This window comes from Enoplosus armatus, chromosome 17 (assembly GCF_043641665.1).
Source record: "Enoplosus armatus isolate fEnoArm2 chromosome 17, fEnoArm2.hap1, whole genome shotgun sequence".
NCBI classification, from domain to species: Eukaryota; Metazoa; Chordata; class Actinopteri; order Centrarchiformes; family Enoplosidae; genus Enoplosus; species Enoplosus armatus.
The window spans coordinates 15,454,330-15,478,873 of record NC_092196.1 but is presented as its reverse complement, the minus strand read 5'-3'; the positions used below and the strand labels follow the sequence as shown (position 1 = coordinate 15,478,873).

At 39.1% G+C, this 24,544-nt stretch overlaps 3 protein-coding genes across 3 annotated transcripts; 1 reads left to right on the top strand and 2 right to left on the bottom strand.

The window, feature by feature from the left end:
• The first annotated feature begins 4,305 nt into the window (after positions 1-4,305).
• Positions 4,306-16,241, top strand: zc3h7a (zinc finger CCCH-type containing 7A). The gene is made up of 23 exons (XM_070922798.1): positions 4,306-4,415; positions 5,718-5,821; positions 7,696-7,735; positions 7,910-8,113; positions 9,311-9,469; positions 10,312-10,392; positions 10,536-10,589; positions 10,692-10,731; positions 10,826-11,169; positions 11,257-11,503; positions 11,634-11,662; positions 11,762-11,906; positions 11,997-12,155; positions 12,310-12,515; positions 13,048-13,148; positions 13,307-13,488; positions 13,672-13,745; positions 14,094-14,230; positions 14,330-14,435; positions 14,538-14,646; positions 14,758-14,891; positions 15,327-15,490; positions 15,586-16,241. Exons 2-23 carry the CDS (start codon positions 5,754-5,756, stop codon positions 15,776-15,778), a joined length of 2,976 nt encoding a protein of 991 aa, XP_070778899.1. The 5' UTR covers positions 4,306-4,415; positions 5,718-5,753; the 3' UTR covers positions 15,779-16,241.
• Positions 16,242-16,583: 342 nt separating this feature from the next.
• rmi2 (RecQ mediated genome instability 2) lies at positions 16,584-18,531 on the bottom strand. Its single transcript, XM_070923903.1, has 2 exons — positions 18,194-18,531; positions 16,584-17,115 (listed from the first exon to the last, which is right to left on the bottom strand). Exons 1-2 carry the CDS (start codon positions 18,480-18,482, stop codon positions 16,964-16,966), a joined length of 441 nt encoding a protein of 146 aa, XP_070780004.1. The 5' UTR covers positions 18,483-18,531; the 3' UTR covers positions 16,584-16,963.
• Positions 18,532-19,172: 641 nt separating this feature from the next.
• Positions 19,173-23,658, bottom strand: ubfd1 (ubiquitin family domain containing 1). Its single transcript, XM_070923523.1, has 7 exons — positions 23,639-23,658; positions 22,021-22,293; positions 21,735-21,943; positions 21,594-21,659; positions 21,358-21,463; positions 21,189-21,271; positions 19,173-19,591 (listed from the first exon to the last, which is right to left on the bottom strand). Exons 1-7 carry the CDS (start codon positions 23,652-23,654, stop codon positions 19,481-19,483), a joined length of 864 nt encoding a protein of 287 aa, XP_070779624.1. The 5' UTR covers positions 23,655-23,658; the 3' UTR covers positions 19,173-19,480.
• Between the last annotated feature and the right edge of the window lie 886 nt (positions 23,659-24,544).

Genomic DNA, 24,544 nt, shown 5'->3' with positions numbered 1-24,544 from the left:
CCAAGTGTCGTTCACTCACACTCTGTGAGTGTAGCATTGAGTGGAGAGCTTTTTTTAGATGCTGCTTGAATAATCTCCTGAGCATCACCATTGGCCAGAGGTTAATCCAGTGTTTGTCAAACTGTACGCCCCCTAGAGGAAACAGTCAGAAAGTTTGTACTGCCTCCTCTCAGCTCTATAGGACCAGAGTGTATGTGTTTGCATCTACCGGTTAAATGCTGGGGGAAAATATTTTTACACATTTGGGAGCTTTATGAAAATCAAATGTACACAGGTACATATTTGTCTATGATTTCAGACTTCTTTCATTTATTAACCTCACTGTTTCTTGTCTAAACGTCGTGGCCTCTAAAAATCACAGACAAAGATATTTTGGGATGTTGCACCGATCCTGCACCACAAGACAGAAGAGAAAAGTTTGACTCTCTTACTGAACCACAACAGGCAGGAAGACAGAAAACAAATCAAACACTATCTAACACTAACTGCATTTACAGACCGGAGTCACTCTGGATGCTAATTCTAATTCTCCATCAATGGTTAACACATAAAACTCAAGTCATTTTGAGCTTTCCAAATATTCTATATTCATACAGCATATTTTGGATACCACATTCAAAAAACTTAAGTATAGAAAACACTACACAAGTTTAGGACCAGAAGATTTCAATGAAGCCTCAGCGCTAATTGTTGCTCACACAGCACATACTTGGTTACTGTGAGCAGCTCAATATATGGTTCCACTTCCTCACAACAAATGCAGCCAGACTTGCAGATTATGGTAATTGTACTCTAATGATACAGTTTCCCCTCCAGACTCATGCCTCTCATCCATCTTCTTCCCCTCGGAAATAAACAGCAGAACAGACATAAAACAACCACTCAAACATATTGTAGCCATCATTAATGTCAGCATGATTTACTGAGCAGCGCTCCAACTGCCCAAGTTTAACAGAGCTGAGATTGTTTTTCTTTGACAAATTGCAGGCTTGATCTGAAAATGCCATGAATTGTGTCGTATCTTTGCTTTTCATCTTTTTATTATGCTTTCTGAAAGTATATTTCCAGCTCTGTCGCACTGGACTCTATCGTAATTCATATTGTGCTAATGTCAGGGCAGCTAAATCATAAATGACACACGCTTTGGGTTTTGATAACAGGGGACATATTCACAGTTTTGTTGTGATTCAGTTCCTCAGTGATGCTTCTGCACAATGTGAGATAAGCGCCTCCTCCTGGCAGATATTATAGCTGCCAGGATGACTGCACTGCATGAGAGGAGACGCATCCCTCGATCCATGTATGTCTTGATTATTTTTAGCTTAACCTATCCATTGCCACAAAACATCCAGCCACCATTTGGATCATATCAAGCTGAACACACCAGGCTGAACAATTTCATGTCAATGTGAACCCTGAATAAGCTACAAATGTGCAATGAACTGAAGAGAAAGCCAAATCTCAGACAATTCATGGTGTTTAATACTGGTTTTCTTGACATTAGCCTCCCAGAAGGTCGAGGGTGAGATAATACTGAGAGGCTGAGAAACATCCAGAGCATTCTGGTTTTTGATTTAAGAATAAACGGAGAGCGCTTGGGGAAAAAAAAATCCCAAATCAAGTACACAAAAACACATTACAAAATACTACTCTGATCCAGTGCTGTTAAAATGCAAACTGACTAAATATACATGCATAATGGATTTGACATTTCACACATTGCTTACAAGATGCAGAAAGAGGAAGGCACTTTTCAAAGTAACAGTTTTTTTGTGGTAGGAGAGGATAATTACTGCTGTTTTACTGTTTTTTTATGTTTGAACTGGTTGTTATCTGCCCAGCTGGGAGTCTGCGGATGAATACTTCCTGAATGAGAATCAGACAGTAGCTCCAAACTAATTTGGGGAAAGAAAAATAAGTCAGGAAATGATGAAAAGTAAGAAGAAAGAAGGCAGAAGTTGGCTGTCTGCCTCCTCACACAGATCTGTAGATCGGACACATTCATACTTGTTTTGATGACTCTCATTGAGCAAAGCGCAAATCTAATTTGTAGATGACAAAATGAAACAAATCAAATTAATTATGGAGGAAGAAAGAAAAGAAAAAAGAAAATAGTTTAACTGATTCAAGAGGTAAGAGTGGGGTTGAAAGAAGGATCATTGCTCATCCTATTCCTCACTCTAATACTAATAACAGCATAGTATTATAATAGTATTGTGATACACTATTCTTATTTCTACATATTAGATTATGCATTTTAATAATGTGTTTTGTCCCTGTTTTCATGTTTCACAAATGTGCGAAGAAAATTTACTTTTTCCTGAACAAAGAAACAATAATTGCGTTAGCCAGGTTATAGTTAGTGTTGGAGAGCAACCTTGAGTACGTCTTTTTATGTCCTCCTGAATATCTAAATAGGTTCATTATTGGAACCCTGTTTGGTAAGAGTTTTTTTCTCCCTGTGACTAAGTGGGAAGAACTACACACTTTGCAATAATTTACCATTGCTTTTGTAACATTGCATCACTTACTATCCCGGGTTTGTTTGTGTCAGCTTTATGTTACAGTCCACATCAAAGCACATGTAAAGCAAACACGCAGCCATAAGTTAGTTTCAGTTTCCTTTATTGAGTTGCAAGTTTGAACATGGTTTAATTGTTTGTTCCTTTGTTCAGACCCACCACACAGGACTATTGTTTGGGAGGGTGCCACCCAGATTTTTATGGTGTTGATGATATCATGGCTGACATCATTGGGCCAAACCAAGTGGAGGGGTTTTCTTTTCTGTAGGAAGTTTTTTTTTTTTTTCTATGAGGCATTCCAAGTAATGTGTTGGGATTACTTACTGTTAAAGAGCCCTTTAGTAATGTCAGTGAGCTGAGATGTAAGCCCATGAATGGTATTTGATTTTCTGATGTTAAGTTTACTGTGTGGTTCACCCGCTTTGTTTTTAGTACTGGCTGAAGCAGTCTAGGTGTTAATTGAACAACATATTTAAAGTCAGTTGTTTTGCTTCCAGAGAGGTGAGGCTGTGCTTCCATTAACATGTGCCGTTAGTTTGATTTGCTATGAGCTCATTTTCTTAGTTTTTTTTCTATTATTTTTGAGTTACATCTGAAATGGAGAACACTGTAAATAAATGTTCACCTCTGGGAACTCTTGATGTCTGCTGAGTCTGCCTACCTACCACCTTCCTTGACATTTGAGCCAAACTACAGTGCCTTACACTGCCATCAAAAACTTTTTTTATCACTGGGTGTGCCATTAATTAAAACTGAGAATATGTAAGAAAACACTTTAGGAACATTTACAGCTTGGTGTTTTGATAAATTCAAAGAGGAAACAAACAGGAAACTCACTGAGGAAGATTTGCAGCAAGGAGAGGTGAGTGTGAGAGGAGTTTTCATTGTTTCAGGCTGAACGGTTTGAACTGTTATGTGCTTTGTAGATTTGGTTCAAGAGATGGAAACAGGGTGTCTTCGCAATGTATATATTAGCAAAGGGCCTGAAGGCTTGACAATGTCAGATTTAAGATGGAGTCCTCTGTATGGGCAAATGTACATAGAAATGGGAAAATCTGTCATATGTGCAAATTAATTAATTCCTAACATATGAAGGAATAAATGGTCATTTATTGTCATATTTGTATTTATTCTCTATTTAGCATTTGATAAAAATAAATAATATAATAAATAAGATAATGACTATTCCCTCAAATTGATCTGGACTGTGGATGGCCAGCCTCTGTAGCAGCTAACTTGATGAGCTTCTTGGTCAATAAAAAAGTTTATATTTAGTGAAGGCATGACTTTCAGCTTAATTTCCTGTGGCAGTTCTGTCATTTGCCATTTAGAAAGCCACTACCTGTATACTTACTCACTGGTTAGTTTTGTTTGCAAATGACCAAACAGTATAGAAAAGACATTTGATCCACACAGTCAGCTATTACCCACAAGGAAATTATCCTCATTAGCATACACAGAAGGCAACTTAAATGAAACTACAGCAATGTAACAAATAAACAACAACTTAAATGTAGGCATAGAAACACTTTATTTAAATTTGATTTAATTATTTTTTGTGTTTTTATACATCTATATTACATTAATGATAACAACAAAAAGAATGAGCTTTACTATTTTTATCATAATACAATTGTTGATCCATACTTGAATTTACGGTGTCATTTTTAATGTGAAATGTTGCCATGTCCTTCCATAGTCTGTAGAGGGCAGCACTGCGCTGGCGTCGATGTTCGCTCTACTTCAGGTCATAGAAGAAGAAGAAGAAGAAGCAAAGGGCGGCCTTCAGCCATACAGCACATCTAGCCAAGTTATTTTAGGTACAACGAAAAATCACTTTCCCTCCTTTTAGATAACCGACGTACGGGTTGTTTGGAATAAAGATCCATTCATGTAAGTATGTACAGCTGCCACTGTTACATCATTTGTGTGATATTTAACAGCTCTCAGGCAGGAGCTAAACATCTACTGCTCGCTATTGTTTGCGTTGGGGAACTAGTTTAACTTGTACATGCCTAAGCTTTGTTAGGTTCAGTCTACTTCCTAGAAACTTAGTCGGGTAACGTCATATTGCTGGCTAGGTCGGTGTTTTTCCAGCACCGGAGAAAACTGTTGAGTTTTATCTGTTGAGATTATTTGTGTGTTGACAGTGGTTAAACTATGTGAGCTACAAATTGCTATTCTTTGCTAGCAGATGATGATAGCTAACGAGAAGTCTACACTCGGTGGTCCCAAGCCGCGGGTAACACACGTGCGCTAAATGCTATGCGTCCATTATCGGACACCTCTTCCTCATCCGTAACTTAACTTAAAGGATGTCTTTCCACTGTCCGGCGTCTTGAAATAGACATGGTTGTTTCGCAGAGAAAGCGTTTATACACAAACATGTTGCTATATTAAAGTTAATTTTGGCTTTGTTGACCTAAACAGGACCCCGGCGCACCCGTCTAAAGCTAACATCACATCTTCACCATCCTCCTGACTCATTAGTTGAAAATGTATAGTAACCCAGATCCTCATTTGATTAGCAGCTAGTTTTGTTAAGTAAAATGGTCAAAACAATAACTGCTATTAAACATTAGCTATGACTAAGCAGGGTTGACAGTTTGACTTGAAGGTTTTATGCACTGTGACTGCAATCCTTATCAAAACATGATACATGGCTGACAATAACGTTATATGCTCCAATACAAACTATAATTTTAACCCAAAGTAAATGTTGTTAATTCGTATCTTGTGAAACACGAGAATTTGTCAGAAAATAAACGTTAAAAGGTGAAGTAGTAGTCCGATAATGATGTCCGATAATGGACACCCTGCTTTAAGATGGTATGATTAAACAGTTTACCGGGATAATAAGTGCACCCTTGATCGTCCACAGCTTCGGATGTGTAGTTTTGAGTTTACACGGTAAACACCTGTTTCGTTAACGTCATCAGCTCGCAAGCTAACAAATGTTTAACCTTAATTTCCGGAACTACACGTGTGTCGTCATTATTAAATGCGGAAGCTATAAACATTAAAGACAGACAGGATACAGCTCATGAAGACTTTCAGTAATACTAACTCTGAGCCTGTGATCTGTCAGTCAGCCAGTTGGACAACCTGCTGATGGTGATTCATAATAACCAAGGAGTGTTTTTATATTGACATTGTTTGAGTTTTCAGCAGTTAATATAAAACTCATAATTTCAGGTGCTGACCGAGGAGCGGATATTAAAACACGCAAACATGTCCGGAGCGTTTCAGGACAGAAGAAGTCGCTGGCAGGAGATTCAGAAAGGCCTACAATTCATCCAGTAAGTGCCATGGTTTAAGTCCTGAAACCATACCTGAGTAACTGAACTTTACTAATATAATACTTCAAACCCTAATAAGAAAGCACACTTGTGTAAAATGTAATGACTGCTCTGATCGATGTTTGACATGTTGCCATACCCACTTGTCTTTCTTATCATCCTATCTTGGAAATATTGTCGGGGGTAACTAAAACATCAGCTGGGATTTCTTCAGATCTTATCAACTACTAGTACTTCTCTGCTGCTGTTGCTGCTTGTGTGTGCAGGTCCATTTGGTGAATAAGCTTGGGCACCTCTATAGACTGCATGATGTAGAATGCCTTGCATCATGCATTGTTGTTCAGATCAGCTGGGTGTCAGCAGGGCAGCTGATTACTGGCTTTGCTTTAGTTTTGTTTTTAATGTGGGATATGTTCCTGATCTGAGCTTTGTATTCATGCATCAGGCAGACTCGCAGTATGTCCACATATTGTTTCAGAGCTATGCCAGGCAGCGCAGTGTTGCATTTCATCTAATCCAACCAGGGCTCTTACTTGTAAAACAAAAGTGATACTTAAAATACTACAGTGCACGTCGTCACCGTGCAGTCAACTTGAAACTTCACTGATGTCATGACGTGGATAGTTCAAAGATAGATGCACAAAATGTGATGCCACTTTAATGAGCTACATTATTACTACTACTTCATCATTTACAGACTAATAACTGATGCTAGAAATGGATCGTAAAGATAAGCAGCAGTGTTGAGACACGAGAAGACGTTTACTGATTTTTTAAAAATGTAGCTTGTTTGTGTACACTCCCACATGTTGCTGGTGTCTCTTGTAAGTAAGACCATATCCAGACAGCCTTTGTGTTGCAGTGATTTTCTTCATCAGTTGGAATCTGAAAAAGAGTTCAGCATGGCTGAATGAAAGTGTGATGATCTAAACTAAAACTTAGCTACCCCCACAGTCCAGTGTGCAAAAGAGGAAAGACAACTTTAAATGCCAGACATCAGCTGAACTAGAAACCAGCATGACAAAACGCTGTCAGTGATTATTGCAACATTTTCCATCATGTCATTTAATGGCACAACCTTTTGATCATCTGCCCAATTTAGCAATGCTCCAAATGTTAATCACTGTTGCTGATATTAATCACGACAGTAACTTTAGTTCTGTCACAATATATATGTATATTATACTAGTAAATTATATCTACAGTATATACAGCCTTATTGACTAAATTTTTATGATGTTTTGGTATAATTGGACGCATCATACAAATAATAACTGGCCTTTTTTCAATGTTAGAAAAAAATGTAACAATTATAGATATTTTCAATGCTGAGTGGAATCTGAATAGAGTGAAGGGTTGTTTACAAAATGTTTCTTTTGCTGACTTATTTGCATTCAGCAGCCAATGCCATCAGCACCTGCACACACAGCAACTTATCAAACCACAAACACACACATACACCCACACACACACCCACACCCCTTTCTGTCTTGGTGTCCCTGTGTCTTGTCTTAATGACAATGCAGAACAGAATATACTGTATCCACTGAAGTATTTCAGATATTAACTGATGAAAGACACACATTAAACCAGCATATATTGAAATGTATTGTGTCAGTTTAAATACATTGACAATTAAGCTGCTTTAACTCAATTGATGTTGATGATAATAAATAATACGATGTGTAGGATGACCAAATGATGATGATAAATGAGAAAGTAATAGGTCGATTAATCGATTAGTTTCAGTCCTCCTTTGTACTGAATTAAACTTGATGAGCTCTGAATGCTGCTGAGCTCTGATCAAAACTCTTGTTGTGGTCGTTCTGTTGACACTTTAAAGGTTTGTCACATGAACCTCTTTTTGCTTTCAGATCAACCCTTCCATTTCCTGGAAGTCAAGAGAAGTATGAGGTAAGCTATGTAAATTTTGATGTGGGTTTTCCAGCTTTCATCTTGCATCAACATCTGTACTGTATTGAGGCAACCTTGGATTTTCTTTTTCCAAAATAAAGGTGCCGGAATGAAAGGACAAATCACCTGAATTATATGTATTTTGTACTGTTTTTGGTTCGCTTGAATGTTCAGGTGTTCATTAAGGATCTCGTGTGGAATCTATTTGGAGAAGGAAATGACGTGTTTAAAGAAGGGGAATGGACAAAATCCATCGAGATGTACACCGAAGCCTTGAGTATAGCAGAGTATGCTGACTCAGAAGAAATCTGTGTTCCAACAGGTTTACTGGAAAAGCTGTATGCAAATCGGGCTGCTGCGTACTTAAACATTGTTCCGGTAAGTAGGTGGTGACTTTCATTCTTGAGTCTCATTTCAATTTCAGTCCCAAATTCTCTCTCCCTTGGACCCTGCCTGTCAGTTTACAGTTTAAGTTAAATGGTGAAGTTCAAAACATAACCAGCAGTTTCTGGTCTCATAAAATAGCTTGTTGGATTGCTTACTCTGTTTAAAACAAATCACATATACCAAAAAACAATTACAAAAACAAAATGAGAAATAAACTGCACTTTTCTACCTTAAGCGCTTTACAATTTGAAATGGCGTGTTTTGACTAAATATAACACCCATGAGCGCTATTGCCTCCCATTACATCATTTATCAAGATCCACGGACTGTTTGGATCGTGTACTCACAATTTGAACTTCTTTTACTTCTCTAACTCCCCACATTGACACACTGTGCTCCTCCAGTTTGACTGTCTTACTCAGCCTGAGGACCGGCAGGTTCATTTGACATAGTAGGGTGGGGCTAACCTCCTTAATGTTGTCCTTTTGTAATGAGATTTCTTTGAATCTACCTTGCATATGTCACAGGATGTAATTATGTTAAAGGTCGTGCTGCTTGTGCTGTGAAGTGATGCCCTCTTGTTTTTGTTTTTTTTATCAAGGTCACCTGAGATTTTAAATTCCCATGCTTCAAGCTGACAAACCAAGCTGTGGTTCTTTTATTTTTAAAACTGATAAAAATGGGTCACAACATTCTGGATAACTCATCTTACGCCCTACGAATTTTCGCTCTGTTTCCCATTCACTTCAATTCTATCTATTGTTTTGGTGTAACCTCAGTTCATCTTTGTTCAACTTTGCGAATGTGTTCGGTCGGCCTATACAAAGACTGCTGCACTTTGTTTTTCGAGTGTGTTTCTTAATTATTTTTAGTACATTATCACACTTCCAGACTATAAACTGTTGCATCGTTCTCATACACTGATCGCTTTGATCAGTATTTATTAATTACCTATATCAGAGCCTTGGCAACACTGCTGAGCGCTGGACCCTGTCACTGTCCGTCTGCACTGAATCATGTTACATGGCAGTAAGAAAGGCTGAGGGAGAGCACACCCATATCTACTCAACTCACTGCATATGTAAAGTCAATTTACGATCAAAGAGCGGCTTCTTTGATCAGTGTTCACAGCACTATGGTTAAGTACAGCTTTTCTTACTCTGGGACGTGTTTTTTTTCTTTTCTTAGGGACTGTATGACCAAGCATTAGAAGACTGTGAAAAGGCTCTCCAGTTGAACGAGGGGAACCACAAAGCACTGTACAGAAAAGCAAAATCCTTAAAGGAGATGGGGAGACATCAAGAGGCCTATGAGGCTGTTGCCAAATGCTCTCTAGCAGTGCCTCAGGTAAAGTGGAACATCTGTGTGCTTTTGTCAATTTATCCAAATGTGCAGGAAATCCACTCACCTTTGTTTGTCTTGCCACCGAGTCCAATGGCAACATTAAAAGATCAGCTCAACATTAAAAGATCAGCTCAACATTAAAAGACATGTGACTGTTGGTGTTCTACCTTTTAGTTTGAATTAAGGCATTTCAGGTAAAACTGGTGTAGGTTTAACTTTGGTCTAATTAGCAGCCACATTTAATTTGTGTTACAGATGTCTACATCGGGTTTAAGATGTGGCAAATCCTAATTTATTACATTTCTATTCATTTGTTTTCTTACAAACACACTCTCATGTCTACATGAAAAATAGGAAAGCAGTATGTTTGACAACAGAGCAGCTCTGCTTTTAGAAGCCTCAGAGCTCATCACACTGCATCACTGACTTAGAGTGCTGTATGATACTGTATGTGGCGAGGAGTATCAATCTGACAAGATAACAAGATTTAGACGACCTCTATGAGAAAATACTGAAGTGTAAAGACAGTTTTCAACCAGCAACAGCACTTCAGAAATGTGTTGCACCTTCAAAAGGTTGCTGAAATACATGCAAAATAAAAACAAGTTAAGTAAAATTGATCCTTTCAGATGAAAAGAAAACAAACATTTGATAAAATATATTCAGGAAAGCATGTCAGAATATTCTTTTTAATATTTGGATATTGTACTAATTACTTGCAGGCAGTAACATGTTATTTTCTAATAAAAGCATTTTGTACAATTTTATGAGCATAATAAAAAATGGCCAAAGATCAAAGTAAGTGATTGTCCAGAGTGTGTTGGAATAAATACTTGTTTCCACAGGATTCCAGTGTCACACAGCTGACTCAGGACCTTGCCAAAATCTTGGGATTGAAAATCCGCAAAGCTTATGTAAGGAGTAAGGTACGTGTGTCTCCGGATCTCGAACCATCATCACATATTAAAAAGACAATGTCCTAAGAAGTCCCACGGCTTTCTTTTTCTTGTCCTACAATATAATCAACATGAAGTCATACATTAATTGAGTGTTTTTTTCATTTTAACAGCCTGCCTTGAATGTGTTGCGAGGATCAAGTTATCAAGATGCACCATGTGACAAGGTAAGCAACATAACGTTTTACATATATACAATCTAAAATGTGTATCTGTACTCTCATTGTACTCTGTACATTGTTCAATGAATTTCTTCTGCATTTATTCAGTTTTCCCATGGCTCGTCTTCAGTCGAAGATATAGAAATTGGTACGTTTAATACTTAATACAGCTTTGATTGGATCATAAAAGGGGGGCAGGGAGGAAAGAGTCACTCATCTTCTTTACCCTGATGTGTTTTTAGAAGTGCCTCAGCTGTCCCAGGATAGCAGTGTTGTGGCTCCAGTTCCAGCTCCTAGCCAAGCTCCAGTGGCAGTGCACCCGCCTCTAAATGAAGCAGTGGTGGATGAACTTCCTCCCAACAACAGTATCTCATCTGTGCCCCCGTCTGAGCCACCGGGCTTCGAGTCTGTTCCCCTGCCTGTGTCTGTTCCCTCGTCAGTCCCTCTTCCGGTGCCCACATTTGTTAATGGGTGCAGAACCAGTAAGCCTTGCTCGATGCTTGAAACCAGTCAAGATTTTGACGCAGACATCATTGGGGACGACTTAGATGATCTACTGGACCAAGCTGGCCCCGAATCAGCCATGGTCAGTGAGCAGATATGGCCGCAGGATCTCAATAAGGATGTGACAATGTGTCGATATCTGAAGTGTGACCTTTGTCTCTTCCTCCAGGTTATACCCACAGTGAAGGGGCCACTTCCTTTGCCAACTAGTATTGCCTCGGGCAGTTCCATGTCGAGTCCATTCCTGATGCCATCTCACATCAACCCTTTTCTGCACAGTAGTGCCCAGCAATGCACCGTAACTCTGCCCCCGCTGTATCACAAGTCGGGGTCAAGTGCGTATTTTGGTATGGACACTTTTGACGCCCTCCCACCTCCACTGGACTCCCTGGATAGTCTCACAGACTTTAAAACAGGTATGCTACTTTGTTACCTGGTCTGCTTCATCATGGGGTTTACTCTGGTTCAAATAATATACTATTACTATTGATCAAAAAATATCAGCTTACTAAATCTGTCTTTCTCTCCCCTCTGTTGCAATTTCAGATTATGCCCAGAGCCCATTCATTCCACAGGTAATCTTTGTTTCTCATATTTATTATTAGGCAGTTTCAGTGTTGACAAAATGTATAATTTTGTCTTATTTTTGTCATATTTCATCTTTTCTTAAACAGCTGAACAATAATGACACCCCAATGGGAATGGCTGTGGGTATGCCTGAAGTGAAGGGTCTTCCTGCTGCTGTGGATTTAGTGAAGAACCCCTTAGCTGAAACACATGAATTCAAACAAGCGTGCTCAATCTGTTACGTCAAAACTGGTGAGGAATTGTTTTTACAGTCCAGTTGTGTGTGTGGTCAGTGTCCTTTAAGGCTCAGTCTAATATGTTTCTAACTTTTTATATCCACAGGGCCCGGTGTGTTGGATTACACACTTCACACAGAAGAGCATAAATGCAAAAAGGACGCTTTACTCGGCAGAATCAAACATTCACTAGACAAAACGTGGAAGCTCATTCGGCCCAGACCAACAAAAACCCAATACGTTGGACCTTATTACATTTGCAAAGGTGACATTTATAAATGTGTTAATCTAATTGCTCAGAAATGGTTGCATTTTATTAATTTATTCACATTAACATGAACTATTTTCTTTCTTTATATATTTTATATCTACTTTGTCTGGATAACACTAATACTAAAATGTTACCGGTGCTGTTTCAGAGGTGGCTGTTGGGAAGGAGTGCCTGTATCCTGGCCACTGCACATTTGCATACTGCCAGGAAGAGATTGATGTTTGGACTCTGGAGCGAAAAGGGTTTATCTCCAGAGAACTACTCTTCGATCCATATGGGCCCAACTCCAATGTCAGGTTGACTGTCCCCAAGATCTTACAGGAGCATCATGGGATATTCATGTTTCTCTGTGGAGTGAGTATTTTAGTTTTCATATTTCAAAACTAGTTTGACCTCAGAGAGTTGTGCTGGTGGTATGCATTTAATATAGAGTAACTGCAGTGTTATAGTGCTGCTGGAACTCGGATGTTGTCAATGACGCCCATTGGCAGCATCGTTTTTCAGAAAATATGCTCGACATATATTTATATATATATTTACCTCAAAAATTATACTTACAAGAAACAATCTTCTTCTGTCAAGACAACAGATGATTGTTAAGCCACAACATTTCTAAGCACTGCTTTTGCTTTATCCAGAGCAAATTTGAAAAATAAGGCCATTAAATAGAAAAATGTCAGTGATAGTGTGTAATAAGTTTGTCTGGGGCTCATTGGTCGCTGGCATACTTGGACCAGTTGTTTGGGGGTGTTCGAGTGATATTTGAAGGTATTTTCTTGTGGTTTGTTGCAGGATGAGGCTCCTGTGTCAGCCACGTAGCCCTTTTCTGTCATTGCTGTAGTCACTCTGCTGTTTTTACAGAATATTGACATTTTCCAATTTGCAGGTGTGCTTTGACCACAAACCCAGAATAATCAGCAAAACCAACAAAGATGATCCTTCACTTTGCTCTCATCCAGTGACAAAGCACGACTTTGAGGATCAGAAGTAAGTCATTTCACATTTTGCAGCTCTGAAACCATCATTTATCTTGTGAATTTATAGCTCAAGTAATCTACCATCGCAAACAAGAACTTCTGCAAATATATATGAGGGAATAAGAGCAGGATAAGCTTGTAGACTTTGTTGTCCTGTTTGTCTTTTAGGTGCCTGGTCCACATTTTGAAGGAAAATACAGTCCGTTATTCCAAAATCAGACCCTTGAGTTCTCAGTGCCAACTGGATCTCTGTCGCCATGAAGTCCGCTACGGCTGCGTAAGAGAGGACGACTGCTTCTACGCCCACAGCCTCATCGAGCTGAAGGTCTGGATGATGCAGCACGAACTCGGTGAGACTGCTTTTTTAAGTACTCGTCTAAGGGCTGGATGTACGTGGACTACACTTCTTCTAAAATGTTATTCAATTTCCCGCCAACAAGAACACCTTTTGCAGTATTTGTCACAGCTAAATTCAATATAATTGAATGTTTTATCCGTTCATTTTTATATACTGTTTATTTTGCATCGTATAGGTATCACTCATGAAAGTATTGTGCAAGAGGCAAAGAAGTTTTGGAGTGCACACGCTTCATTGCAGGGAGCCCAGGTAAGCCCAACACTCTGACTCTGTTCACTGATTTCTCATGTTGATTTCTTGCTGCTTTCATTTCCTACTTTCTTGTCAGTTTGAGGTTACCTTTAATACGGCTCATTGGCTTTGACTTCAATAATATATATATTTCCACTAACAGGGTATAAACATTAAATGTAACGTGTTCATTAAACGTCTGTCAGTGGTATTGTGTTTTGTTTTTCTTTCCTAATGTTATTTGTATAAATGTAAACACATTTACAGTATTTATCATGCCTGCTGACAGCCAAACAGAATTGGATGGAGATTTGCTTGATGGTTTCTAATCACAAAAAATGTAACCAGTTGTTCAAATTTCATCAGCAGCTTTCCACTGCGCAGAGGAGGTTTGGGCCTCCAAATCTGAAGATGATGTTTGTTTGTGGCCAGTGCTGGAGGAATGGCCAACTAAGCGAAGCTGACAAAAACAAGAAGTATTGCTCAGCCAAGGCAAGACACACGTGAGTATTACAAAGTCTTCAATGAATCGTGGACAGGAGGTGAATTGATAAGTGAAACGATGCAATCCAACACATCAGTACAAACTCTTCCTGTTTCAGGTGGGCAAAAGACCGGCGGGTGGTGCTTGTAAGTTCCCACGAAAGGAAAAAGTGGACAACGGTTAGACCACTTCCAACCAAAAAACCCATCCCATCTCAATTTGAGGTATGTGTCAAACATTTCTCCAGCTCATGGTTGTTTTTCTTTGTGTTTCAGATTCAAACAAACCTCCAGCAATGGTCACCAAATGTTATTTGTCTTTCTTAGATCTGCATGCATGTGACAGCTGGCAAGAAGTGTCAGTACATTGGGAATTGTACGTTTGCGCACAGCATAGAAGAAAGAGACCTTTGGACCTACATGAAGGAAAACAACAGTGAGTTTTCAAGGAGAGGGGCTCTCTTGCTTGGTAGAATTTAATTACTAAAATTGAATTAGTATGCGACGCACCAGAAGTCATCACACTCATTTTTATCCACTCATTTAGTTCCAGATATGGATCAGCTTTATGAGCAGTGGCTGCAGTCTCAGAGGCCTGGCTGGGGTGAAGAGACCTCCAATAACTCTGTGAGGGAGAATGGCAAACAGATCCACATGCCAACAGACTACGCTGAAGAAGTGGTGAGTTTTAAAAAGCAAATATGACACAAAGCCTTCGTCTGGTGATAAACACAAGATGTTTACAAACTCGTTAGTGGTATTTAGTTGATCCTGTTTCTCTTCATTTTGGTTGTGTGGCAAAATGCTGTAAAATTACGAGTTTTTCCTTTCCTAGGTTTTCTGTTTTTATCAGTTCAAACTGTCACACTGTCCTGTTATGAAAACAGAAACTTTAGCAGCTGTTCAGTTTTGTACTAATCATTTAGTTGTTAGAATCTGTTGATGGAATATTGATTAGTGCCTAATAAATAAATTGTGTGAACATTTTGATAGAATCTTGTTTTAATGTAGTTATTTGCCAAGTGATTAAAATAAACAATGATAAATTTGAGTGATTAAGACACAGACGGTAATTAGTCATTTGTGTAATTGAGATGGCTCTGTGTGTTTTTGCAGGCTGGCAATCACTGTTGGCTGTGTGGTAAAAACTGCAACAGTGAGAAGCAGTGGCAGCAGCATATCACCTCAGAAAAGCACAAAGACAGAGTTTTCAACTCTGAGGATGATCAGAACTGCTGGCAGTATCGATTTCCCACAGGCACTTTCAAAGTTTGTGAGAGGTAAGATCATCAGCCACAGAATACTGCATGTCTCTGGTTACCAGCCTGATTCCAGTAGTCTTTGATGGTTGACATTTGATCTTGTGTTCTTACAGGTTCATCAAAGGCACATGCACAGAGGATGACTTGTGTAAGCTGGCACATGGGGAACAGGAACTAAAAGAGTGGATGGAGCGCAGGGAATTCCTTTTGATGAAACTTGCCAAAGCCAGAAAAGACCATCTTATAGCACCAAATGACAATGACTTTGGAAAATACAGTTTTCTGCTTAAAGACATACTGATGTGATGACAATACTCATGCTCACCTGCAAGTAATGCAGTATTCAAACAGTCTTGAGCCAGGTGATCCTTGAAGGGCCTCTGAGGTGCACAGGAAATAGCCTGATCAGCATGATTTTTAAGAGGGCGTTCAGGACCGGCCCTCTGACTGGTGGCTGGTTTACTCTGATCTGAATTACAGGAGTGTTCTCGTTAACAGCAAATACTGAGTGTAAGACACTCGAAGCTTTGCTATGCACCATTCAGTATCTGAAAAAAGCATGTGTAAACCTTGATCAGAGACGCGTTGACCTAAAACAAGTAATTTCTTTTCATGAGCAATTTGTATGTTAATGACCTTTGCCCTTCAATAAGTTTAAAGTATGGAATACTTAAATTGAGAGTTCAGTTGACATTCTCACTTTCCATGTATCTAATAGTGTTACCAGTGTAATGGGCACCACACCAAATAAAGCCTCTTTTTTAATCTGTGTTAACTGCTGTGTGTTTTATTAATTACATCTGTAACCAGTGGTAGAAGTATTCAGATATTTTACTTAATTAAAAAGTAGTAATAACCACTGTAAAAGTACTCCATTACAAGTAAAAGTAATTTTATACACTGTTGGGTATTTTAATCTATAACAATGGTTCAGATTTTATAAACTCATCATATGGTTCTTAATATTTTGTCCTTGAAAAACCTTTTCCTTACACATTCTCAATGTGTCAATCCTGATGCAGTATGTGTTTTTAAATTCAGTAGAGAAAAGTAGGCAGAGTAGTTTAAAATCTAAATCATCTTTATTAAATATTTGTATAACCATCTTATATCTGCTCTAAAAGAACAAAGAAGATGCCAGTGGTGCAATCTGACAAGACATTTCAAATGATAGGAGGTAACAATTTAAGAAAGATTGTTGGAGAGCTCATAACCTGTTTTTAGTGTGTCAGCAATTCTACTGAGGAGGTGCACTTCAGCTATATGTGTGCTACACTGTAAACCCTCCGAACATCACACTCCAAGTCTCCACTCTTGCTTCATACCTCCCCGTCAGGAGCCCGACATCGAGGAGAATCCGCTGTTCAGTCCTGTGACATAGTTTTTCGTTTGTCAAGAGTCACTGAATCCCCAGCAGGAAGCTGGAAGCGTGTGACAGGCGCAGGTCGTCCTGCCACCAGCAAGGCAGCATTTCCACCAACAGCTCTGCATTCAGGCCAACACCTGCTGCAGCTCCTCCACCTCCAGCTTCCACATCCGTCTGTGAAGCGCGGCGAGCTCGGAGAGGTCTGCCATCTTCACTGCACGGATGACTGGCTCCGGGGAGATGGCCTGGATGACACCCATCACCATGACATATTTGCCTGTAAAAACAGCAGCAGGTGGTAAATTGTTCAGTGACAATAGATTCAAGGAAACAAGGATGGTGATGCAGGGAGATGTAGCTGTTTCTTACATTTTTAAGCTTAATGTTCCTGCTTAAGGGACACAATGCTCAATGCTGGTTGATAAACGTTAATCATGTTAATAAACCAGGACAATTAGACAAACTGCACTGTGGTCTCATTTGTGAGATGGTTTTGCTGGTCAAATGCAGGTGGAAGTAACAATAACGATAGTTGCATTCTGGGTAGTTTTACCAGCTTCAGGTTCTGGCTCAGTGATGTGGCTTAAAGGACATTTAAATGGGACAAAGGCAAAGTTGATGTTTTCAGTTACAACTGTGCTTTTCCTGCTCAAATATAAAATGTGTGCTGTAAGAAATGTCTACAGCCTCACCTACACATTTTGTTTGAAATGTATTAGCAATTTAAGAAGGAACTTGAAACATTTCTTGACTGACTGAATGTGGTAACATCATTTTCAATTTCCAGATCCTAGATATTTTTATGAAAGCCGACAGAAATTTCAGTTCTACTTTTGAAAATAAAAAAGGGACATTTCAGCGTTTTTCTCTACTGAGATAAAATAAGACCAGAGAAATCCAGATCTGGATGGATCACATAAACATAATAAATAAATCATACAGATGTGTACAGTCATCAGACTCTCTCTCTGTTTAGCTAGTCCAAATAAGTATTTCACTGTTTTCTGACATTTTATAGACTAAATGACCAATCGATTCACCAATAAAATAATTGGCAGATTAACCGATAATAAAAATAATTGTTAGTTGCAGCCCTATTGTGCATATTCACATTCAACAAACTTACCAGTAACCATTTGACATACTGTGGGCCTGGGCCTATCTGGGCCCTTGGGGGTCTTGGGGCATTTGCTTTCCTGATTTAAATACAGCAGTTTTTATTTATTAAATCTTTTTTTTAATCTAGACCTGATTTGTAGAAAAGTGAAACAAAGGTACACTGCACCTAAAACAGTCTCCTGCTCTTAATATGACTTATTAACGAATCAGAAACCGACTTCAGTCTGTTTATTTACCTTGGGACAAACATGGTTTCCCTTTGGGAATGTTGTTGACGCCTTGAACAGCAAAGGTCCCCGTCTCGTCCATCAGCAGCACGGTGTTACTGTCCAGCTGGACCTCCAGCACAGTCCCCTGCATCCACACCAGAGAGACCAGCAGAGAGCGACCCCTGCCCAGCCGGATAACACATCCATCCCCGCTGTCGGCTGTCCCCCGGTTCTCTGCCGTCCTCAGCTGACCGGACAACACTTTAACGGGCGGCGGGCGTTTCCTCTCTACGGTTGTGTTCATGGTTTTGAACATCACTAAGTTCTGCCGTCTTTGGACGGTGGTCTCAGGCTGGGAAAGTTTATCCGCGTCCCGCCAAGCATGAGTTGTGCCGGAAGATGTGGGCGTAGTCAGTTCCGGTCTGGAGTCCTTCACAGTAAAAGCATCACCTCTGCTTTTGACTATACTTTCATGTTTTAAATACAGGGCTGTTTATTTATGTCATTCTGTATTAATTTTACTAACCCCAGTATGTCCAGGGAAATAAAGCAGTTTGAAATACCAGCCTAATATACGTTTTTAAACACAGTATAATTTCCTCTATTCAGAGGTGTTCTGCTGAATAAAGCACTTTATGTGGGTTACATACAAACAAAGAGATCAATCATTTTGGCTGTCATACTAAAAGCTAGGTTTAATATAAGCCAAACACCACACACTTCAGCAGGCCAGGAAGGTTTGTGAATGTATACAGAGACATCCTGGGAAAAAACATGCTGCAAGGGAACTGCTACTTGGGAGAGTCCGGACCTCAAATCTGATCCACAACTTGTGGCAGGACCTGACGATTGCTGTTCACTCAAAGCCCCTACACAACTAGACAGAGTTTGAGCAGTTTTGCAAAGACAAACTGTGAAGACCTGCACACTTTGGTTCCACACAAAGTGAATTATAAATAAATGTAGACAAAGTTTGGGTGGATAAAAACAACAATACCCTTGTGAATTCATTTCATTAAATAAGTTTTATTTCTTTAAGAATAACTGAAGAAAAGTGTTAGCAATTTCTGTACAATTGTTTCATCATTTTCTCTTGCATTTGCTGAAAACCTTGAACGATCAACAGGGCTGAGAAATGTTATGCTGCCACATAGTGCACTTTTAACCTAAAAACAATATGATTAGTCCACAGGCACCCGTCCGTTTCCTTCCAATATATTCCAAGAAGTTCCTTAAGCCTCGCTGTTGACTCCAGATTCGTTTATCATTGGCTCCTCCTCTCAATCCCAGTTCATCGTCAAAAAAAGAGGCACATTAGAAATACTGCCATTTTCCAAGGACTGTGTCTTTGATTGCATCGACAAACTGTGCAGGCACCCAGTAGACCCAATATTGAGAAGCTTCTGTTGGACCCAACTGAAAAGCCTAAAAAGTGGGGAACAAAATCACATTTAATGAGTTTACAGATGTTCACATGCTATGTAAATACCAACAAATGGTTTCAGATGCAAATCAACATAACATCTGTAGGTATCAAATTAGATTTAACCATTTAAAATCAAGTCAACTGGAATGACCTGCATGACAATTTAGATTTCTGCATGTTTGCAACATAACAATGTTTTTAAATAAATCAACATTCAAAGACCTGATAGCTGAGCATACTGTACGCAACACTGCCTCTCTTAAGAGAGGCAAAAGTCCTTTGCAGTATATTACTGCCCACTTAATCACTCCAAAAGCCATCCGAAATGCAAAAATGAATGTGCCTTTTATATTCTCCCATGCTGCTGTTCACCCTGCCAATTTAAAACATCATCATCTCCTCTTCCATCTACTCCTCATACATGATCACCTCCTCAGTGATGCAGGAAAATGCTTTAAGTGAGTCGCTGGCATCACTTTTCATTCTTGAGCCAAAACGTTACAACACAAAGCAATGACGCTGTAATTCCACTCTGCTGCCACGCTACTACGCCTGTAGTGTAACAACACATTGATTTAGATGAATAAATTGGTTCTAAAAGCTACGATGTGACTGTATCAATCCAGTGTATATACTGTGATCCACACCATGAAACACGTCTGAACTGGACAGTAACAAACTCCCACACATTGTTATTGGCTACACAGTCCGATCACAATCTGTCAGTGGGAGGTGGTAGTAGACCTCAAAAACAAGGAGGCAGGAAAATCAAAATCTGGAAATTCCCTCAACTTTCCACTCATACAGTAGATAAGATGTTCTGTTCAACATTTTTTTTGTACTTGTGGCCAACTGCCATGAAATTCACATTAAACTGTCAGTTTGTACTCAATTGAAATTTATCAGATTACTTTTCTAGTCTTGTTTACTTCCCATTCGTGTAAAAAGTACAGGATACCAATAAGAGATAAAAGATGCTGTTGGTAATTACAGTTAGAAGACGTCCTTCAGTGCAACATCAAGTTCAAAAACACATCTGATATTCAGAATCATCAACTGAGCGTTATTACATTCTCCTAAACTTTATATTCTTTATTCTCTTCAAAAATAGACCTTGATCTCCAGGAGACGACCTGATTCAATTAAGTGACTTGTTCTGGAACTTCTATTTCACTGACAATGAAGAACAGGAGTGCCTTTAGACAGAAAGGTTAATCTAGAGAAAGCACTGACATTTCCCGCACCACTGCAGAGCCCAAAACAGCAACGATGACCCCATCACTCTGATGCACACATACTACAGTGATTTCAGTGAACAGCTCACCCTGCACTGTTCACTTCCACAAATGACCTTTTATAGACAGCAGCAAAGCATAACTGAACTAAATAAATTTACATAAATGTAATGAATTTCAAAACATATATCTGGCCTGTTCCTTTGCTGTTCCCTATACAATTAATAAATAATGCATTTCACCTTCTTAGCTTTGCTTAGTTACATGACCCCCATGCACACGTGTCTCAGCCTCGGGGCATTTGGCATTATGACTTTTCACAAAACAGATAAATCTGACATAGCAGGTAGCAAACGGTTACCATCATGTGATAGTCGTCATGGCCTTCAATGGGTTCAGACACTACGTTTTTAATGGAGCCCATCGGGACTTTCTCCGTTCTCTCTGCAGAAAAAAAATGAAGAAAATTTAATTATCGGCGTATTTGTGTTGCAGTAAATTCAGCTAAATGAAGCCAGCTGTAATCTCACCCTTTGTTCCAATCCACAACTGATCTTGCTCCAGTTTGAAAGTGAGTCTAACTTTTCCTCCGGACTTGTTAAACATTCCGGCTAAAGGCACTGTTGGTAATCGTTCCTGTTAGCGGGACAACGCGGTTAGTCACAGTGTCTGGTATTGAAATGATATCGTCCACATACATCTGTGGAAACAGCTTTGGGCAGCTGTGGCAGTCAACACAAGGCAAACAATAACCATCTTCTCTCACCTTTGTTCCTTTAATAGCTGGCATTATGTCATCTGGTTTACCTTTGTCCAAAACCTTCCTGTGTTGCTGAAATAACAGTGCAGGTTTAAAATCAAGAAACTCCATCAATATTTTACTCTATTCTGCAGACATTAATCTTACCTTTTGGCTGCATAAGGGCTCCTTCTTGTTCTCTTCAGCTTTAACTTCCTGCTGGATGACCTCTTTGGGTGTATTCACAGCTAATACATCATTTATTGTAGATCCTACCACCATTATTTTTGCACCATTTGTAACCTTTATTTCACGTAGCGTCTTGTCCTCTGGAAGCAATCCTTTGTACATCACTTTCTGCATTGCCGGTGGAAGACCTTGGAAGACAAAGGAGAACATTAATTACGTTTTTACCATAACATTTAGCGTAAGGTGAACTACTGTGTGCTCTTACCAGTGAGTGAATGGATGCTCTCTTTTAGTTTTGCTCCGGTGTTATCAACAGGAATTTTCAGATCATATTTATTCTTGTTCCAGATAATCTTCAAATCCACCATCTCCCGCTTGTCGTCTGCGTCGTCCCCATTGCTAATACTAGAGTCCTGAGTTGTGGTGTTTCCTGCATCTGTGTGAGACGTAGTTTCTGTGTCACCTTTTTCAGCATCTTCACCTAGTGGTTCAGCTTCTTTTGGCTTTACCTCAGTTTCCATTGTGACTTCTTCACTTCCTGGAAGAGCATGAAAACATTGATTTAGATGCAGAAATACACTTACACACTTACACTTACACCTACGGACCACAGAGGTGTACAGTATGTGCAGTCTACGCAGGACTGAAGATCTGTGTTTCTAGGGAATGCTATCAGTTATTATTTTTATTTAGTAACCATAATGAAAACCCATTTGTACCATGCTAATGCCAATATGCCATTTTGATCATGCATTTTATATTTGCCAATTAAAATATTATTTTTGTATTTTTTGTATTTACAGAGTGTGCTTCAACCCTTCAGTTCCTAATTTTTTAAAAACTATTGTTTGCTATTTCGACCAGCAAATGCTGGAGAGATGAAATGTGTCTGGACCTGGATGACTTACCAACTCTGATAAAGAAAAACTTCTTACCTTTTGTTTTTTTACACATTACATTCCTCTCAAGTCATACTGTCTATCTCTGATTTTAACAACTTTCAGGAAGTACGTTATTTCTTACTTTAAACATGATTTTGTCATTTGACCATTTTTAAATCCACCAAGTCTCTTAATTGTAGAGCCTTTAATTTAATAAACAGCAAATAGTAAAATGTAGTAAATACAGTAGTTTACTCCTTAAGGTTTGTTTCTTAAGTCTTACGGCTCTCTTTTGATAAAATAAATGATATTTGTTTTATATGCATTTCCACATACTTCCTCACACTACATAGCTCAAGTATGAAAGTGTAACTATGCGTCAACAGTATAATGTGTGTAATGAAGTCTAGTTTCGCTTTGTCTGCTCACCCCCTCTCTGTCTCTCTCTCTCGTGGTCTTTCTAGCTCTTTCCATTGCTGATTTGTTTAATCTAAGCGACTATTCTTGCTTATGTGTTGGCCGAGGGGATAAAGAAGAGCGAACCGCGCCTGGACCTAAGCAGAAATGTTTTTTGAACGAAATATGCCCTCGTAAAACACTGGATCTTGTAAAACGGTTGGCCTTACTGGTTACGTTAACGTAACATACTGTGCGTTGGTACTTCGTCGTTACCATTCGTAACCTAACCATATTTAGTTAGCTCTTTCGCAGCAAAAGTTAACCAATTCAAACCTAACACTGGTTAAATCTCCTGACATTAACTTTAGTCCTCCACAAATCTAGCTAAATTTGACTGATGTTAGCTACCGTTAACGTTAGCTAGCTACAACCCTGGTGAACATTTAAAGAATAACGTTACGGAGAGACGTACATTTACATTACACTGCATTAATAGCGTCATATATTAGCATGTCAATTACAAATATGTGTTATTTCATTAACAGTGTTTAGGCTCAATGCAAAGATATGAAGGAAATACTGCAATATTTTCTCAATACCCACCATCCTGTGTCGCCATGATGATTGTGTACAATCTGTTGTAGGTTGTGGCAAAGAGATTACAGAGAGCAGGATGAGAGGTGATATTCAGGAAGCAAAAACCGACTACAACGAAAGTCGTGCTGAAGGGCACATTTACGCGTGACAACATAGCAAACAGAAAAAAACAATGTATCTTTTAAAAAAGACATAACAAGTGTAACTATACTTACCGTCACAGCGCTTAAACATTTGTGGTTTCAGTTAACCGGTAGACAGGAAGACAGAATGGATATACGCATGCGTCTTCGAAAATAACAGTAAATACAGTTGTTTTTGGCAAAGAAGATGTATTTATGATTAACCAAATGATGTCTCAAGCTAATGTAGTCAAGTAAGCCTGGCGCAAAATAAATACTTTACATAAAACCACTGAAAACACGAACTGTGTACTGTAGCCACATACGGGCACTTTGGCAAACACGGTAGTGAGTGGTAGTGACTCCTCTCGCTTTGCCAACCTTCTTTGTTGTTGTGGCAGCAAAAGCAGACACCAAGAGGTGGCACTTTACTCAATGGCTATTGGTTAAGGTTTTCTTCTTCCATCATATTGTATGAGGTTTGGGGTTTACAATGATACATTATCGCCAACTATTGGATTCTATGAAACATCTCCAACCATGACAAATTAAAATTCCCCCCCACCTCTCTCTCTCTCTCTCTCTCTCTCTCTCTCTCTCTCTCTCTCTCTCTCTCTCTCAAGCCTTGACAGAGACAGAAACCCTTTTCCACCTAGGCTGGAAGTCTGATGGACATAGTAGAAATCACTTCAATAACTTTGAAGACAATCTTATGGCACCACATATCTATATCTTTGTGTCAACTTCAATAGAGGACTTCTTTGTATTGGCATTACAATAATTGTTTAGT

Coding starts and splice junctions, on each gene's coding strand:
- zc3h7a (XM_070922798.1), top strand. CDS start 5,754: ATGTCCGGAGCGTTTCAGGACAGAAGAAGTCGCTGGCAGGAGATTCAG. Junction 11,663..11,761: donor AGAGCCCATTCATTCCACAG/GTAATCTTTGTT, acceptor TTTCTTAAACAG/CTGAACAATAATGACACCCC. Junction 13,149..13,306: donor CACGACTTTGAGGATCAGAA/GTAAGTCATTTC, acceptor TTTGTCTTTTAG/GTGCCTGGTCCACATTTTGA.
- ubfd1 (XM_070923523.1), bottom strand. Junction 21,944..22,020: donor GAGCATCCATTCACTCACTG/GTAAGAGCACAC, acceptor TTGTCTTCCAAG/GTCTTCCACCGGCAATGCAG. Junction 21,464..21,593: donor CAGCTATTAAAGGAACAAAG/GTGAGAGAAGAT, acceptor TCCCGCTAACAG/GAACGATTACCAACAGTGCC.
- rmi2 (XM_070923903.1), bottom strand. CDS start 18,482: ATGTTCAAAACCATGAACACAACCGTAGAGAGGAAACGCCCGCCGCCC. Junction 17,116..18,193: donor GAAACCATGTTTGTCCCAAG/GTAAATAAACAG, acceptor CTGTTTTTACAG/GCAAATATGTCATGGTGATG.